Raw genomic sequence first — 18,176 nt, 5'->3', positions numbered from 1 at the left:
CCCGCCTTTAGCCCAACCCTTAGTCTTCCCCAGTAGTCACACCCTCAATTTGATGAGTACCTGCACTTATTTTTTCCTATTTAAAACACTGTCGGCGCTCACATAAAGTGCTCCAATACCTTCGATTTGGCCCCATACTGCATTATAATGGCAAAAAACAAAAATAAATAGTACTCAATTACAGCGCGAGCAGAGCACGGACACTAATTAACTTTAGTCAATCAGTACTTGGCCTAAGCCCCACACAGAGAACAGGAAGTGATGATGGAAGTGAAGTATTGCTCGCGCAAACTGCCAAATTAGAAGGCAGCAAAGAAGAGCGATAATGATGCCAGTGAATGGTAAAGGCCTCTTTTCAGATTTTTTTTTTTTTTTAAAAGATGCTGTAGCTCCACAAGTTATAGCAGCGCATGCACCCTGCCTGCAGGCTTAACCTAAAAATGTCTTGTTACATCTAGCGTTTCTAGCACTGCACCTTAATAACTAATTCTACTATTGCCCGTTTAATGGGTCACATGTTGAACCTGGATCACTTGCGTGGCACTTTACATCTGTTACCACCCGGTTATCCAGGGAGTTCGGCAGTGAGCTTTCAGACTAGTCTTTGATTATGAACTTGGGTTATCTGAGCCATGTGGCTCCGCCTGTCTAGACATTAGTAAAGGCCTGCTCGAGAAGGGCACTTTTCAACCCTTTCTGAAGGAAAGTTATAGTGTACCATCTGCAGTACTGTGTTGGGTGGGTGCACACATTCCAACGCTTTCGTGCACCACTAAAGTCGTAACCCCAGATCTTCGATTTTTGAGAGCTACCAACAGATTTAGTCAAACGCTGGTGCTGCATGAGACGTACCCCTAACTATTTTGGGGGCTCCTGTCATCATCGCTTGGTAAGTAAAAGTTAAAGTGTGGTGAGCTCTTATAATTACTTTACTGTATACAAGCCAGTACACCCGATTCTGCCGGGAGACTCCCGATTGTGAAGCAAAAAATACCTTCAGTTTGGCTGTTTCCTGCTTGATATTGCCTCTGTTTGTAAATTTTTTTGACATCTCCCATATTCCTCTTCCAAAATGTTGGCACGTATGGTACTGACGTCTTCTAGATCCCGTTTTCAGACCTTAAACACATAGTTAGAAGCAGACCTATTAACAGAATGTTTTGCAATTCTGGTTTTACCCCCAAAAATCAGACTTTCTCAAATAGAAATCACCTGAATAGATTGCTGCAGGCATCCACAGAAGCTGCTGAGAATTATATTCAGACTCTCATGCCGAAGCACTCCTCGTGAGGTGAGATAAGGTAAACTTTGTCCAAAGCCAGATAAGCCTATTTATACCACAGTTCATCCTAGACCGAGACCGCAAAACAACAGCTCAATCCCTTGTTCTTTCTAGATCTCTGGCCTGGCTTACTTATATGCACTTCCTACCTCTGAGGGCAGCTTTGCATGTAGCAAAAAAACAATCGACCGTATCAGTCGTGTCTTAATTATGCAGCAAAGGTTCATTTTGTTCCCAGACCACTGTACTGCATCATTATTGCTGTATTTACCTATTTAAGACCTCACCCCACGGGGTACCTTATACTATTGACGTTTCTTGTACCTGCTTGTTTTACAGCCTCCCAGTTCTATATTCCCATTGGCATTTGAAAGTTTAACTGGGGGGCGGCTATGACTTCTTGTCAATTTGTAAGATTGGATCTTTACTTTACTCTTGTAACACTGTCATTCAAATGTAAAGCGCTAGAAAGGCCCTTTATACTTTTGCGCTATATAAACCAGCAGAAATAATTAAATAAGACATTGCAGTGCAAAATCGGATAAACATCGGGTAAACATTGTGTCCCAATAGCTATCTATACTGAATGTCTGTCATTGTGAGGGTGCCTGTGACAAATATGATGCCATTAGCCTGTCTGATGCAAAATCCAACTCCAGGGATACTGGAACCAAACATTGATGGACCAGCCCACCTGTTGCTATCAGGTGTGTATAGATTAATTTTGTTTTTCTGAACTTGGTCAGCCCCATTTAATGCTGCCCTCACAGACCGAGGTCTGTGCTGCACACCCATGGGTTCCCTCCAGGTGACATACTATTGCAGAATAGTTAGCTTATGGATATCTTGGAACTGTGCAGGAGTTAAAATAGCAAAGTTTAAGCTCAAGGGCAGGACATTTCAAGTTAATGGCCATGTGGAAGTAAAAGATATTTGTCAGCGTTCTACTGCTTGCTCCTCTCATATTACCACTTAATGGTATGGCTGTGGAGGTTAATCTGCAGGTACATCGCATCCTACCATTAGTTGAAATACAACTAGTTCACTCAGTCACGTAACCCCGAACAGTCCACGCAACACTATGTTGCAGATATATCAGTAGCATTGGATTGCCAAAAAGCAGGACACAATGTAGATTTTCCTAGTAATTTATGACGGAAAGTCTTAATTTTATTAAAGACACGGAGGCGAGTATTATGCTTCTCGATCTTGCTTTATTCTGAATAGCAGCAGTCAAGAAAACTACATTTCCCATGAGGCTGAAGGAACAGGCAGCCAAAGGGAAAAGAAAACGTATCGGCATGGCCACCAATATTAACACTTGAACATATTATAAACATTATACTTGACTGCGACCAGCCCTCTTTCTTGATGCGAGGAGGCTAGTCTGTGTGAGAAAATAACGGAATAATAGAAACAACTATGGCAACCGCCAGAATTAGAGAACAAAGTTCTTGGCAAAAGTTCATCCATGACTTGAGGAGCGATAAGGTCCAGGGAGATGAGTGCAGCTTGTGATGAACCTTAGGCAGATAGGTGATCCAACTTTGTGATGTTGGAGGCATCGTTCGGATATCAGGAAGGGTTCTGAGGTTGGTTTGCTGTTGCTGTGGGAGGGAAGAAGAATTGACAAAGATTAGAGAATCTGAGGTGGGATAATACTCGCCTCCGTGTCTTTAATAAAATTAAGACTTTCCGTCATAAATTACTAGGAAAATCTACATTTTATGGCAAGACCGGAGGCTCTTATTATGCTTTTTTAAAGCATGTTAACTATTATTGAAGTTGCTTGATGAATTGGTTTACAATAGAAAGTTCTGAAAACATAATCATTGGACCAGTCAGCCGATCTCAGAATGTCCTCGAGTCTGGAACCTACCCAAAATGCTTTGGAAGCCATGGCACCCCAGAAGAGTGAGCTCCGAACACAGATGTGTCTATGCCTGTTAAGGTCATGACCCAGCGTACCCATCTGGCTAGAGTAGCAGATGATACAGGTTTATGGGGTTTGCGGAAAGAAATGAGATGTTGGGATGAGGACGTTCTGAGGTTGGCAGTGCGGTCTTCGTAGACTTTGAGACATTGTCCTACACATAATTTGGGTTGATTGGGAAAATAAGGGTAAAACACTGAACGTATATTTGTTTTGGTACGTTTGTTGATAGTAAATAAAACACCTGTAGGGGAAAATTGGCGAGATGAAATATCTAATGCTTTGACATCTGATAAACGTTTGATAGAGACTAAACATAGTAGCATTGTTAGTTTGGCTGAAAGCATTTTTAGAGAAAGGTCTGCATTGTCCTGCCAGGAAATAAATAAGTTTAAAACAACATTGACATCCCATAGTTTGGAATATTTGGGAAACGGTGGAAAAGAAAACTTTACTCCCTTAAGCAGGCGGCATATCAAGGGGTGTTCCTCGATCGGTTTTCCGTTGATGTGGGTATGTTGTAGGGAAATAGCTGACCTATAAAGGTTAATTGTCCTGTAAGACTTACCTGTACCGGCTTGTGCAGCAAGGAAGTTTATAATATAATTTAAATCTGTTGAAAAGGGATCGATATTCCTTCCCATACACCAGCTTGAACAAAGAGACCAAGCGGAGTTGTATGCCTTTCTAGTGCCAGGAGCCCAGGCGTTGTTAATGAAGTCTGAAGCTTCTGTCGAAATCGGGACGGGAGGTTGGGTATACCTGAAACCTTCCAGGCCGAAAGGGTGAGAGTATTGTTGAGAATGAGAGGATGAGGAGAGGCGATAGGATTCCGAAGAAGGGAAGGAAAAATTGGAAGGAGAACTGGGAAGTCGATAGTTAATTCGAGGAGAGGTGGAAACCATACTTGAGATTGGCAAAATGGAGCTATCAGGATTAAAGGAGCTTTTTGGCGCCTGACTTGGGCGAGAACTCTGGTAATCATTAGGAAAGGAGGGAGGGCCCCTGCACTGCCCACGCACTTGGCATGAGCTGTGGAGGGGGCTCCCCTGGCCAGCCCCTTAGCATTGATCAATGACGGGTGCTGGTGCACCCAACGCACTACAGCATTGCTGTCGGCTCTATTATGAGCCAGCGTCAGTTTTGTAGGCCGTTACCCACTGGGCCAGCCTTTTCCGTCCACCGAAGTCGTAATCAACCCCAAGACTTATTTTGTAAGCTTTTAATATTTTTTAACATATTTTTGACAAAGACTAATATACAAATTAAATGGCAGGAGAGCTTCCAAATAACATAACTACAACTAGAATTAATGACCTAAAAAGTTGTGTATGTCCTCAAAGTTCTTTCATGAGAAATAGTCACAGATGCATTCCTGTTGGCATGATCTGTACAAATAATATTCAGATTCCATGTTGATTTGGAGATTATTACCTTGGTGAACAACCACCGACAAATCCAGTTTTGTCCTTCGTAAAGCAAAACGATTTTAACCAGCTGCACTAACACACGTGGCACAGACACAACATAGTCAGCAGATTACTTACAAAGAACAGTGACAGCACAGGCAGTAGCATTTACATTTTCTCAAACACCTATGCGTCCTTCCCCTTTAAGAACAAAAAGAATGGGTGGAGAAGTTCAGCTAGAAAATAGCACAAAACGGGATACCTGTTACAAGTGAAAAACATCACTGGTCAGACCTGATTAGGAGCACTGTGCCCATCTGGATCAGTGCACCTTTTATATAATAAAGTCATACTGTGTTGGAAGCACAGTTCTGATGCAATGCTGTGTCTAGATATCAGAAGCTGTTCCTGAATGGGCAACATAAGAACTAGGATATTGTGTACAGTGTTCCTAGCCTTCAACAAAAGTACAGATTACATGTCACGCAAAGGCTAACTAAACAAGAATCTCGTACCACATATTCCTAGAAGAATATCATACAAGAAATGTGTGTAAAATGTCATCGCTAAAAACAGTGCCGCTAAAACACATAAAATATGAAATATAAAATGAACCTAAAAAACTGGGGGAACCAACTCAGGTCCAAAAGGTCCTCACGACAGTCTAATATAATTCTCATAACTTACCTCAGGTGTTGCTGCATCTTTTTTTCTTTGCAGTTCTTTACATCACAAGCCTGACCTGAGGGTATTAGAGCATTCTATAGCCGAACCATAATAGCGTATATTTTTTTTCCTCAGGCATGTGCATTTTAATTGATTTTCCTAGCATCACACGATGTTGAGCCAAAGACGCCAACTCTAGCTGCTAAGCCACATCTCCTCTCCATGCTTCATAGCTCATAATGTACCTATTCTGTCCAGTTTAGGAGGGTTTGAAGCCTGGTGTATAGTATTGTATACAGGAATCAGCACCTCATCTTGAGTACTGTCACTACTTTTACAGACCACATGTAGCACATAAGGTCCTAATATAGACTACACATTTGTCACACCGCATGTAATATTGATGGCCACACGTAGGATTTTCAGGTCTGAACACATCCTTTGGGGTATTGTGTCCAATTCTGTAAGCCATATCGGGAATGTTTTATTGCTCCCTTGATGCCACTTCTGCCAAAATGTTCCGAAGGACACTTCTCCTGCATTATGTTAAGTTTTAGAGGCTTCTTGTCTAGTGCTATGTGTAGTCGTGTAAACACCTTCCACAACACTTTACATTCATACCTATTACAAGAAACAGTAGAAGAGACCTGGAGTGTCAGACACGTGAAAAAAGGCTGCTACAGGTGTTCTGGAATTTTGCAGTGAATAAAACAGATATGCTTTCCTGAGCTCTGATTGTAACGGTCTTTGCAGGATCAAGAATAACACTGTTCTCCAGTTTGCGAGGTCCCTCAGTCTTGGTATTCGGTAGAAGAGGGATTACTGTGATTACTGATCTCAAGGCAGAAATTCTGGGAAATTACTTTACTCCTAAACTGGCAGTTTCATAGGTTATGATGCTCCCCTGAAGCATCACAAGGAGGAAATGTCCAATAAGGAAGACGTTTTAGACGATAGAAGCTTGCAGTAAGGACTTTGAAGCCAAACCTTATTGATCCTCTGACACAGAAGCTTGATTTTGTAAGTATTAACAGCCATGAGGGAGAAAGTGTGATCAGGAGGAGTGGGCGAGATTGAGCTCGGGCTAGGGACTCGAGTCCACCCAAGACTATCATGATTTCCAATGTTGCCATCTTCTCTCATTAATATTGTTCTTCTCTGTCTGCCCTATGTTCATCCTATCTGCAAATTCCCTACCTATTCAACACTTTACATGGTTTCCAGACTTCCCTTTTCGCTCAGTCACTCCACTGGCCCTTTCCATACCTGCTGGACATACTCTTCATTTATACCCTCCCTCAGTATCATTGCTCCAGGCTGCCGATTGCCTTTCAGTTCTTTAGTTAAGGAGGCAGAGTGGTTTCGCCTTTCCCTTGTGGAGACGACTAATGGATGAACATCTGAATTAGAAAGATGTGTAGAGTTTTAAGCCAATAAATATGAATGATTCTTTCTACTTTGGGCTCTGTGCAATGCCCCCACATCCAAAAAACCATTGATCCAGAGCAGAGGAAGGCCCTAACAGCTCTACGTACCACTGTACCGTGAATCTACCATCTTTTGCAGGGCCAGCCCTTTTGATTAAATCTGAAAGGGGAGAAAAGATATGCAAGCACTCTGGTCTGCTGTGATAGGCCTCTAAGTGCATAGCAGCACCTGGATACAGCCAGATCTGCTTTTATTTCCACTGCTTTCTGCTTGGATATAATGAGAGGAAGCTCAAGGCAAAGCAATGCATTGCTGAGATGCAAGGCAGAAGTGGTTCTCCCTGCTCGCATGTGCACTGGCTGATCGTCATAGGTGTTTGCTATGGCCACTGATTGTCAGCCAACCGAAAATTAATGAAATGGCATCACCTTCAAGATAAAACCTGCAGCATGGGACTCTCCAGTGGGGCAGTTTCTCTCGCCACAACTTGACAACACATTCATTTCCATCAAAGGAATCACTGCAGCATGCTAGGGTGCCCCGTGATGATATGCATAGCTCTGAGCACTCTGTAGAGAGCTGAAGTGGTATGTTGGCCAGAGTGCAATGTCAACTCTCTCTGGTACTGTTAGGCTGCATCTAACAGTAGTTGCACTAAGATTAAACTACCCCAACTTGTAAAAAAAAAATTATAAACAGCTTTTCTGTGCTGAGATACAGTTTAACTACATCTGCACAAATGTTTCAGAAAACTGCTTTGTCGATATTGAGGACAGATCTGAAGGCATTGTTTTGGCAGACATCCTGCAGCACAGAGGGCTCGGTAGCTAGCCTCCTCTCTCATCTTGGCAGCTGCAATAGAGATATACTAAACAAAAAATAATGTTCATTATTTGTCTAATTGTAAGTGGATCAGTCACTTTCAGCAAAGGTGTTTACAGGGAGTGCAGAATTATTAGGCAAGTTGTATTTTTGGGGATTAATTTTATTATTGAACAACAACCATGTTCTCAATTATCCCAAAAAACTCAATAATATCAAAGCTGAATATTTTTGGAAGTAGTTTTTAGTTTGTTTTTAGTTTTAGCTATGTTAGGGGGATATCTGTGTGTGCAGGTGACTATTACTGTGCATAATTATTAGGCAACTTAACAAAAAAAAAAATATACCCATTTCAATTATTTATTATTACCAGTGAAACCAATATAACATCTCAACATTCACAAATATACATTTCTGACATTCAAAAACAAAACAAAAACAAATCAGTGACCAATATAGCCACCTTTCTTTGCAAGGACACTCAAAAGCCTGCCATCCATGGATTCTGTCAGTGTTTTGATCTGTTCACCATCAACATTGCGTGCAGCAGCAACCACAGCCTCCCAGACACTGTTCAGAGAGGTGTACTGTTTTCCCTCCTTGTAAATCTCACATTTGATGATGGACCACAGGTTCTCAATGGGGTTCAGATCAGGTGAACAAGGAGGCCATGTCATTAGATTTCCTTCTTTTATACCCTTTCTTGCCAGCCACGCTGTGGAGTACTTGGACGCGTGTGATGGAGCATTGTCCTGCATGAAAATCATGTTTTTCTTGAAGGATGCAGACTTCTTCCTGTACCACTGCTTGAAGAAGGTGTCTTCCAGGAACTGGCAGTAGGACTGGGAGTTGAGCTTGACTCCATCCTCAACCCGAAAAGGCCCCACAAGCTCATCTTTGATGATACCAGCCCAAACCAGTACTCCACCTCCACCTTGCTGGCGTCTGAGTCGGACTGGAGCTCTCTGCCCTTTACCAATCCAGCCACGGGCCCATCCATCTGGCCAATCAAGACTCACTCTCATTTCATCAGTCCATAAAACCTTAGAAAAATCAGTCTTGAGATATTTCTTGGCCCAGTCTTGACGTTTCAGCTTGTGTGTCTTGTTCAGTGGTGGTCGTCTTTCAGCCTTTCTTACCTTGGCCATGTCTCTGAGTATTGCACACCTTGTGCTTTTGGGCACTCCAGTGATGTTGCAGCTCTGAAATATGGCCAAACTGGTGGCATTGGCATCGTGGCAGCTGCACGCTTGACTTTTCTCAGTTCATGGGCAGTTATTTTGCGCCTTGGTTTTTCCACACGCTTCTTGCGACCCTGTTGACTATTTTGAATGAAACGCTTGATTGTTCGATGATCACGCTTCAGAAGCTTTGCAATTTTAAGAGTGCTGCATCCCTCTGCAAGATATCTCACTATTTTTGACTTTTCTGAGCCTGTCAAGTCCTTCTTTTGACCCATTTTGCCAAAGGAAAGGAAGTTGCCTAATAATTATGCACACCTGATATAGGGTGTTGATGTCATTAGACCACACCCCTTCTCATTACAGAGATGCACATCACCTAATATGCTTAATTGGTAGTAGGCTTTCGATCCTATACAGCTTGGAGTAAGACAACATGCATAAAGAGGATGATGTGGTCAAAATACTCATTTGCCTAATAATTCTGCACTCCCTGTATCTTCAAGTTGACCTTTTAAAAGAGTAGAAAACTGAACTTGGTACAACAGTGGGCGGCGGTCGTTACAGATAAACAACATACTATTTTCTCAGCAAGGATTTATAAAGCAGCATCTAGTGAATGTTCTATCATTGGGGGATAAACCATTGACTACACCTTGCAGAGTCCGGTTCTCCCGTACAAACAAAATGCTTGACATTTGTAACAAAAACACATTTTTTTAATTACAATATGTGGATGCAAAAACTTAAATATATTTAGCGTGTGGAGAGAGGTTGTATTTTGCAGTAATAAGATATTATTCAAATGATGCTGCATAACATGTTGGATGGTGATCATTGTCCAGTTTGTTTTGTTGAAGTTGTTGCTCTCTCTGTAGGCCTGGGCCGAACTCCCCTCTACCCTGGGTTCAAGCATGCGTTCAGACGCTGGATCCGAACTCCAAATGGAGAAGTAAAATCCTGCTGGGATTAAATTTTTATGGAATGGACTACTCTGCGCTGGGAGCCGTAGGAGAACCGATCCTCGGAAACAGGTACAGTGTACGGCATCGTCTTTGAATGGGAGGGGTGGTCATACAAACCTGAACAACAGACTTGAAACAAGAGTGTGTTATCACTCACTGAATGACCACGGTGTTTGTTTGGTCCAGGGTGTCTTTATAATCTACAAAGCACGTCACTACCTGTGCCTGCCTTGCAGAAGCAATGCTTCCATCTACGAAAGATGTCATAATGCCTCGAATAATAAGTGAGTCGCAGATCCTGATGATTTCTTCTGGTACAAAGGTTCTCTGCATACTATTCATGTCACAAAAATACATGATTCTGTTTTATCCACTAATTTGTTCCAGCTCCAGACTGACTCGGTGAAACAACTTGTTAAAATGCAATGACATCTAGCAATTATAATCAGTAACTAATTTGACTGGGTCTCTACATTTTAATGCGCAACATTTTGGTATGAGTTAGTTTGCAACCAATTAAATGTTATATAGTTAATTAGTTTTACTTTACTTACTGCTGCTAAGGTATGGAGAGGTCTCACGTGAGTCAATGATAGGTGTTTCCATCGTGAGTTTGAGAAACACTGAATGTACTTTCTCACTATATGTGTCAGTTACCTGATATCGTTGCGTTGTCCTGGAAATAGATCCACCAATTCATCTAGTGATGTTGAATATCGTTCAGCCTCTATTGGTCAAAGTTCCAAAGTAGATAACATAAATTAGGCATTTTCTTAGGTTATTCTAAGAGAACGGAAAGAACTCCTACCTCCGACTTTATGTAATGATTTAAATTAAATGGCATGTTGGAAGACTGTATTATGCATTGTTTCTGCATACTAAGTGGTTTTCGGAAACTAGGATGTCTTTTCAGGTACAATGAAATTAATATGGATGTTTATATTGTGCAAAGACGGGATTGTTTGTTTATAGCCCTATTTTTGATAATTCATTTATGTATATAAAATTAATTAAATTGTATATCAAAATGTTAAAAAGATGCTATTTCTAAACGTGGACAGGAAACAGAGGGGTGTTGAATGATCAACCATTTTGTCACTTAATGATCCTACTGTGCTATTTTGCAGACACTTACCGTTTTAAGGTGTCAATGTGTAACATCTTTCTACCCTTTAATTTTTACTGATATATATGCCATAATAGATATAGAGCGAAGTGGGATCGGGAGTTTGGGAAAATGGCAGACTGAGTATAATGAAATTCTTTGGGGAAAATGACTGGAATCCTCTGGCGCGCCATTTAAGGCGCCATTCAGTGATTGATGGACAAAATGGGTCTGAAAAGCCAAGCACACATCATCTAACAGAATACCATTCTGGAATGTCTATTTTTGGTGATTGTTAGTGATGCATGTCTGTGTTTTCTAGACGCTAGATGGACAATATGTTGTATATTTATTATATCATATTCTAATCTGTTTTAGGTACCACTGGAATCCAGTGATTACTAATACTTTCTCACATCTAGTTATTATTATTAAAAGTGACAATACTTTAACAGAAGCATGAGAATGGTCTGCGTTAGATATTAGGAGATGCAACCGGATTATGTGAAGAACAGATGAGCCGTTAATTGTGTGTCTGCTGTTAACCATGCGCATGAGCAAGCATCTACTTCAAAATATTGTTTTGTGCTAACTGATAAATGAAGGAGTTTGTATATTTGGAAATCACAAAGACATCCTCTCAAATGTTGATTGGGGTCTGAGGTATACATTGATTAGGATATTTGGAAGGGTTTTCTCAAATAAGCAGTAGATCTAAGCACAGTATCTGAATATTCTGAGTGGTAAAGTGGTGTTGTCCAGAGGGTTTAATGTCATGTTCAAATATTCTTGAATAATCTACTGATTACTGTGTTTGCTGATGAAATAAACCTGGGTGGAATAAATGTACAAGAAAGTAGCTGGTAGCAGGAGAGATCTGCACATCCATTTAAAATGGGCAGACCAACAGCAGTTCATTGATCACGTGGACACAGTTATGTCGATGTTAATACCAGAGCTAATTTCAATTAAAATGTGGCCATACTTGAGATTAAAAGTCTGCCAAAGGAGCTGAGGTTGCTGATTGAGTGTACCCTAAATACGACTGTACAGCTTCCTGCTGCTTCTTGATAAGCAGATGTTCTCCATTAAACATAAACATAAATTCGAGCATATACGTAAATGTATATTAACATCTGTAAGGTCTTAATTTAGCAAATATGCGGCTGTGTTTTTTAAATTAAAAAACATGCAAGTTTTGACATTGCTTTTCTGTCCTATTGATTAGTCTGTGCTGTTAGATCTGTCCTTCTCTGCCCCCCTTACTGAAGTATTACTTTTGTGGCATCCAGACAGAATTCCAGTTATTATGCCCCAGGATGGAGACATCATCTGTAGCTATGGTAGCTCCAGCTAGAGAACCTCTATTATCTGTAACATCTGTCAATTCTCTGTTTCTCTTACCATCTCAGGCTTGAATCACTGACCTTCACTTTTGCGCATCTTTAGTTTTCTGTCTGTGAAAATGAAGCGTAGCTCTCTTTCATGTAGCTGGGTGTCGTCTCCTTCACCGTGGGATATTTACCATGTAGTTCAATGCTTCTTTCATTGTTGTGCTTCTTTCTCTGATCAATCTTTGCTGTTACACACTTACTTTTCAGTTTCATGATGCAGCTATCTCTTTCACAGCTTTACTGAAATAGCCACTGTACTGTGGTTCTGTTTTTTCTAGTCCTGAGACCTTTAGAGTTTTGCACAGGTTTGTGCTTGCAGGTTACTCCACACCTGCATCAGTGGGTTGGCATTATCTTTCCCGGCTCGCTGTTCTCTTTTCAACAGCCACTTGGTTGAAGGTCTCTCCGTTTGTTTGGTTTTCAAAATGTATTTTGTTCTCAATTCCTGAGTTAATGTCTATTTATCTGCAACTTTGTTGCAGTCTTCTAAACAGCTCTTCCAGGAAACTTTTTCGTCAGACTGCCCTGTATGTCTGTACCTTATCTGGAATGCTGAGTGTGAGTGGCGCACTAAAATGTGTGGGTGCCGGTGTGTGGAGTGGAAGCTGGGATGCAGTTACAGTTGGTGGGAGGGTGAAGCCCCGACTAGAGCTGTGTACCTGACACTGTAACTCGTGGCCCAACATCTAAACAAAGACAATACCCTTTTAGACCTGACTGGCTCCTCACTCATATATGAAGAACCTTGCTCAAAACGTAACTGGTGAGATTTTGAAAATATCTACGTGAAGATTCAGGAGCACTCTGTAGGCATGATGCAGATGGAATTGGGTGGGGGAGGGGATAGATTGCCTGAAGATGAAGAAATAGAGCCCAGATGCCAGAAAGTAGTAATCTGGGGACATCCAGCTTCACATCCTTGGCAAGTTGGAATATGCACTCGTTGCTGGGCAGAAAGAGCCCATTGAGGAGGGTTGGCAGAGGAGGGAACTACCACTGGGCACTGGCAGAACTGCCAACCTGGAGGACTGTGAACTGAAATTGACGCTGTGTCCTAATCAGCTGTGATGAGAAACTTGGTCAGGACAGTGCACTGCTGGACCTTTGGACAGATATTAGGATTTTCTTGTGGCATCTGTTGGATATTTGGTAATGGACATTGTCTGTTGTACACAAGGGGTATGAATGTATTCTGGATTGTAGGACAGATGACTGAAGGCAGAAGGTTGTGAGGAAAGAGGTAAAAGTTCAGTAGTCTAACCTGAGGGGCCCAGTGAGGAGCAGGCAAGGTCATACACTTGCTGTACAGAACAGTTGCTCCTACTCATTAATAGTAAAGAGGACAACGATTCAACAGAAGAAGTTGGTAAATGTAGACCAGTGTCTGGGGTCTGCAGTTTCTGAAGGACAGGAAGTATCCAGCATAGGAAAAAGGTGCTGAAGGTAGAAAAGCTGCAGTCCGATTTTGTGATTTGCTTTGGTGCATTTCAAGACTACCCCAGCTGAGCTTGGCTAAACGAAATTGATGGTACTGGAGTCTCTTAAAGATGTAGGAGGTTTTTGCAAGTTCTCCCATCGAATGTCGGTTCTCAGCAATGGTGAATGTCGGTTTTCTGGCAGCTTACAATTTCGGGCACAATTTTGAGTTTGATCAATAGTGACTGGTCATTTGAACTTTCGAAAAGGTTAGGGCACTGTGCAGTTTGAACAGAAGCTGCTTGTTTTGGCTAGCTTTAAATGGCATGTTGTGCCCTGTGATGACCAACAGATGCGTAGAACGTGAGGTAACGCACTTGGCGTTGTGCAGGAGGACAGGAGTGGTCACTACCCAGGTCTGTGATGTGTTTTATCACCCAGCAGAATCTGCACAAGCTGAAATAGTGTACTGACACTTGGTAGTGCTGACAGTGAAGCATAATAGGCTGTGTCTCATCCACAGGACTCAGGTGTTTCTAGGTGGAGATCTCCCAGGTCCTAAAAGAAGGAAAAGTTGCCAACCTTGAAAAGGGAAGAAGGACTCCAGTGAGCATTCATGTGTACCGTTTGCTTACTAAAAAGATAAGAATGACTGGGTGAAATTCTGAGGCGGGATGGTGACTATTTACACAATAGGGGAATTAGAGAACAGTTCCAGCAGACCAATTAAGAGTACAACCAGAGGCAGGGGTGCTATATAAAGAAATTGATCCATCGGTTAGGAGGGCACATTTTACATGGTGAATCCTGAAGATACTGTTTTAGTGCATTGGGGAACATGGATGAATTGTACTATGCAAGAAACTGTTGTTTCAGAGCATTCTGATAAAAAACATATGTACCAAAACCACATTTTTTGTTATGACATAGTACATATTTAGCAGCAGTTAAGATATTTTAGGACCTAATGAGTTCTGCAATTTGAGATTTACTTGGGTTGTATTGCATATGTGAGTTGAATGATTTTGCTGTGTATAAATTAGATGTGCACTGCAGGATGGTGAAGTTACTGCTGTACTATAATGTAAGCTGCAGAATATTTATGGTGAGTGATTAAAGTTTGTGCATATTAGTTTGAAGTTTATTTATATCACAGAGGGCTTAGCTGCTGTGAGAATTTTCTCTACTGGTTTTATAATTTAGGCACGACAGTAACTCACTAATGTTGGGTCTGCATTTTTTTGTGTTGACATATTGAAATCGCATCACTTCTGTTATGTGTACGCATGGGCATTGCATACTGATTCAGATTTGTGATTTGATATACTTATGGAGGTTGCTTTGGTTGTGATGTACGAATGGAGAATGCATACAATTTGGCTTCCATATTATGTATGTATGGAGGCCTAGATCTGTGTTGTGTAAATATGGAAACTACATACAGGTGCAGATTTGTGTTTGCATATATAGTGGTTATGTAAAGAAGGTGATTTGTGTTGTGTTCACATAAGGATTTTGTAGAGGTGCAGATATGTGATGTGTTATATGAAGAATGTGTATGAATGTGTGATGCCTGTGTAAATGAGTAATGTGATGTGGATGTCATGGAACATGTTGTATGAGAGTTGTTGTGATGGCAGGTTTTGTGGTAGGGTCTGGTCAAGGGATGTTTCACTTGAGGTGATGTAAGGTTAACCTTTCAGTTGTTCTGTTTGTGCTTTGGATGTGTAGACTTGTGAATTACTGGGAAACTCTTTGTTGAAGGAGGCCTGAGGTTTCTGTGCCATGGCCGTGGTCTGACTAGGCATTGTGAGTACATGTCCTGCTTGTATACATTTTGTATGGCGTCATTGTGAGTGTGCAGGCTTATGGTGGTAGGGCCTCATGTTCCAGGAGTTCAGAAGACTTACAGGTCTTGGAGCTTTGTGCAATCTTTAGCTGCAACCTAGCTGTCTTGTTTTTTTTTTGTTTGACATGAGGTATAGGTTTCCTCATGACTTGGAGGGTTGTAAGGGTTCCCTCAAACTACTGCAGTTGTACTCTGATGGTTGTTTGTTGTTTTTGTGTGGTGTCAAAGAGTTTAACAGGTTGTCGTGGGGTGAATGTGTAACCTATACATTTTGGAGATTGAGTGACTGTGAAAGATTGTCCGTGTACTGTAGGTGCAATAAATGATGGTTCTTTATTTTGTTGGTTGTAAGAAAGGAAGGTGTGTAACTTAATGGTTGTCCGCATTCTCTGTAGGTCTGAGCTGTGCTTCCTTACACTCCTCACGCGTCCTCTCTCTCTCTCTTTAATTTTATCTATGCGCATGTTATGATTTAACCGGGTCGGACCGTGAGGTCTCTTAAGACCACGCATGCCTCCCCGTTCACCATACTCTGATGGTGACATGTGCCAACGCTTGCCAGGCCATGCACTGCCATAACATTTCTCAGCATAAACTCACCACTCTACTCAACGGTCAAACATGTTTTCATCCACTGCGAAAGACTTTTGACTCATGTGTGGTATTTCGTTTTAGTGCACTTGCGTTAATTGCCTTTCACAAAAAAAATAAAAAAACACAAAGCGACTAGAACATTGCTCCTTCAGTCCCGGACTGGCTCCAGAGATTTTTTCTTCGAGCAGTTCCACTGAGCGCCGTTAGGTGACGTCGGTCAACTCTGCGGGCGTCGTTGGCGTCGTGGTCGCTGTGATGATGTTGCGGTCGTATATAGGCACCACCCCAGCATGCTGACGTCAGTTCTTTTCTTTCCGCGCCAGTCTACTCGCAGATCTGGAGAAGAGCTACCCCAGTCATTTTTTGACGAACTGCGACATTTTGTCCAATTCGTTTTTTGACAAGTTCTGATGCATCGAGGGATGTCCCGTAAGACCGGATTCAAGCCCTGCGACTCCTGTCACCGCGTTATGTTGGAGACTGATCTACACCTCGTGTGCCTCTGGTGTTTGGAGCATGACCACGATCCAAAGTCGTGCTACGAGTGTCGGGCCATGAACCCGAAAGCTTTGTGGGAGCAGTCCCTAAAGCTCATGGCGGGCCGACATTCGACTTGGCATAATTCCCGGTCCTGTTTGAGAAGAAGGTCAGGAGACTGGTCACGGAGTCAACACCATTTTTCTTCGTCCAAGTCATCTGGACATTCAGGTAAGGAGAAGTCGAAACGTTCTTCGACTTCGCCCCATCGCTCGCACAACGCGACACAGGAAGAGCATCAACGCTCTAGGCCTCCGTCTTTGGAGCCTCAGTCTGGGTCAGCTCTGCGCCTCCCCGAATTTCCCGGAGCTGTGGCTACCCCTGCCCAACTAAAGGAGTTCTATGAGGCCATGCTCCTCATATTTGGCAGCCTGACCGATCCTCTGCGCTTTCGGGCCCAGGGGAGTTGGTGAGGGCCCCTTCGGGGTCAAAGTCAGTGACTTCGGTCCAACTCAGGGGGGCACTTCAGGATCCGCTTCCAGATCTGTCCCGACACCGGTCGTGCCAATGCGACCTTCCCTGGCATCGGGTCATACGTCGACGCTTCCGGCGCCGATTGGGCCCACAATCGACCTTGATCCTATACTCATTCCTGACGAACCAGAGCCGGAATAACGTCGCTTGACACTGATACCATTTTCCATGAGCTCTGCTGTGCCCAGGGTTGATCCTGAACCCTATTACTATGGGTATGGATATGGGGATAGTATAGAGGGGTCGCTGGACCCTTTAGAAGACCAGCTTGAACCTGAACTAGACTGGGTGCAGGATTTGGGTGATGCCAGTGGGTTGGACACCTCCCCTGACACAGGCATGTTCTCTCCCCGTACCGTGGCTACGGAGGAGGGAGCATCTTATTCTGTGGTGGTGAGAAGGGCAGCTGAGGTTTTAAACCCCAAGCTTTCTTTTGTGGAGGTCAGGCCTAACCTCCTGATCGAAGTGTTTCAGCCTGGGGCCTCCAACTCAGAACGCCTTCTTCCCTTCAATGAAGCACTTACAGACGTCCTACTGGGGACCTGGTCCAAACCCAGCACAAGGGCGCCTGTGAATAGGACGATTGCCCGCCGCAATCGGTCTGCACTGAATGACCCAAATTTCCTCACCCAACACCCTACGCCTGAGAGTCTTGTCATCCAGGCTTCTTCATCCTCTGGCGCATTCCATACAGCTCCCATCGGACAGGGAATCAAAAAGACTGAATAACTTAGGGAAGAAGATGTTTCTTCTGTCAGTCTAGCGCTGCGGACCGTGAACACTGAATGCTTTGGGCCGCTATTCCCATACTCTCTGGGATACGGTCGCGCAAGTGCTGCCCCAAGTTCGGTAAGAGGCCAGGAATTTTCTCTCCCTAGCCTTGACAGATGGGAGAGATGCAGCCAAGTTTATGATCCGTTGTGGACTGGATACGACTGACTCACTAGGTAGATCGGTTGCATCGACGGTGGCACTGAGACACCCCTTCTGGTTGAGGACGTCTGGGTTTTCGGGGGATGTGCAGCAGTCCTTGATGGACATGCATATTTATGGCACTCGTCTCTTCGGAGACAAGGCAGACTCAGCACTCGAGTGCTTTAAGGATTCTGGGGCTACGGCTC

The 18,176-nt window shown here is 42.9% G+C and overlaps 1 protein-coding gene across 3 annotated transcripts in view; it reads left to right on the top strand.

The window, feature by feature from the left end:
* The window catches only part of CHID1 (chitinase domain containing 1), a 1,285,476-nt gene that overhangs the window by 706,735 nt on the left and 560,565 nt on the right, over positions 1-18,176 (top strand). For all 3 annotated transcript variants that reach the window (XM_069223131.1, XM_069223132.1, XM_069223133.1), the window contains one exon: positions 9,600-9,755. In XM_069223131.1, coding sequence (XP_069079232.1) covers positions 9,600-9,755 — 156 coding nt within the window. The remainder of the gene's footprint in view (positions 1-9,599; positions 9,756-18,176) is intronic.

This window comes from Pleurodeles waltl, chromosome 3_1 (genome assembly GCF_031143425.1).
Source record: "Pleurodeles waltl isolate 20211129_DDA chromosome 3_1, aPleWal1.hap1.20221129, whole genome shotgun sequence".
In the NCBI taxonomy this organism is placed as follows: Eukaryota; Metazoa; Chordata; class Amphibia; order Caudata; family Salamandridae; genus Pleurodeles; species Pleurodeles waltl.
This window is presented reverse-complemented; position numbering and strand designations above follow the sequence as displayed.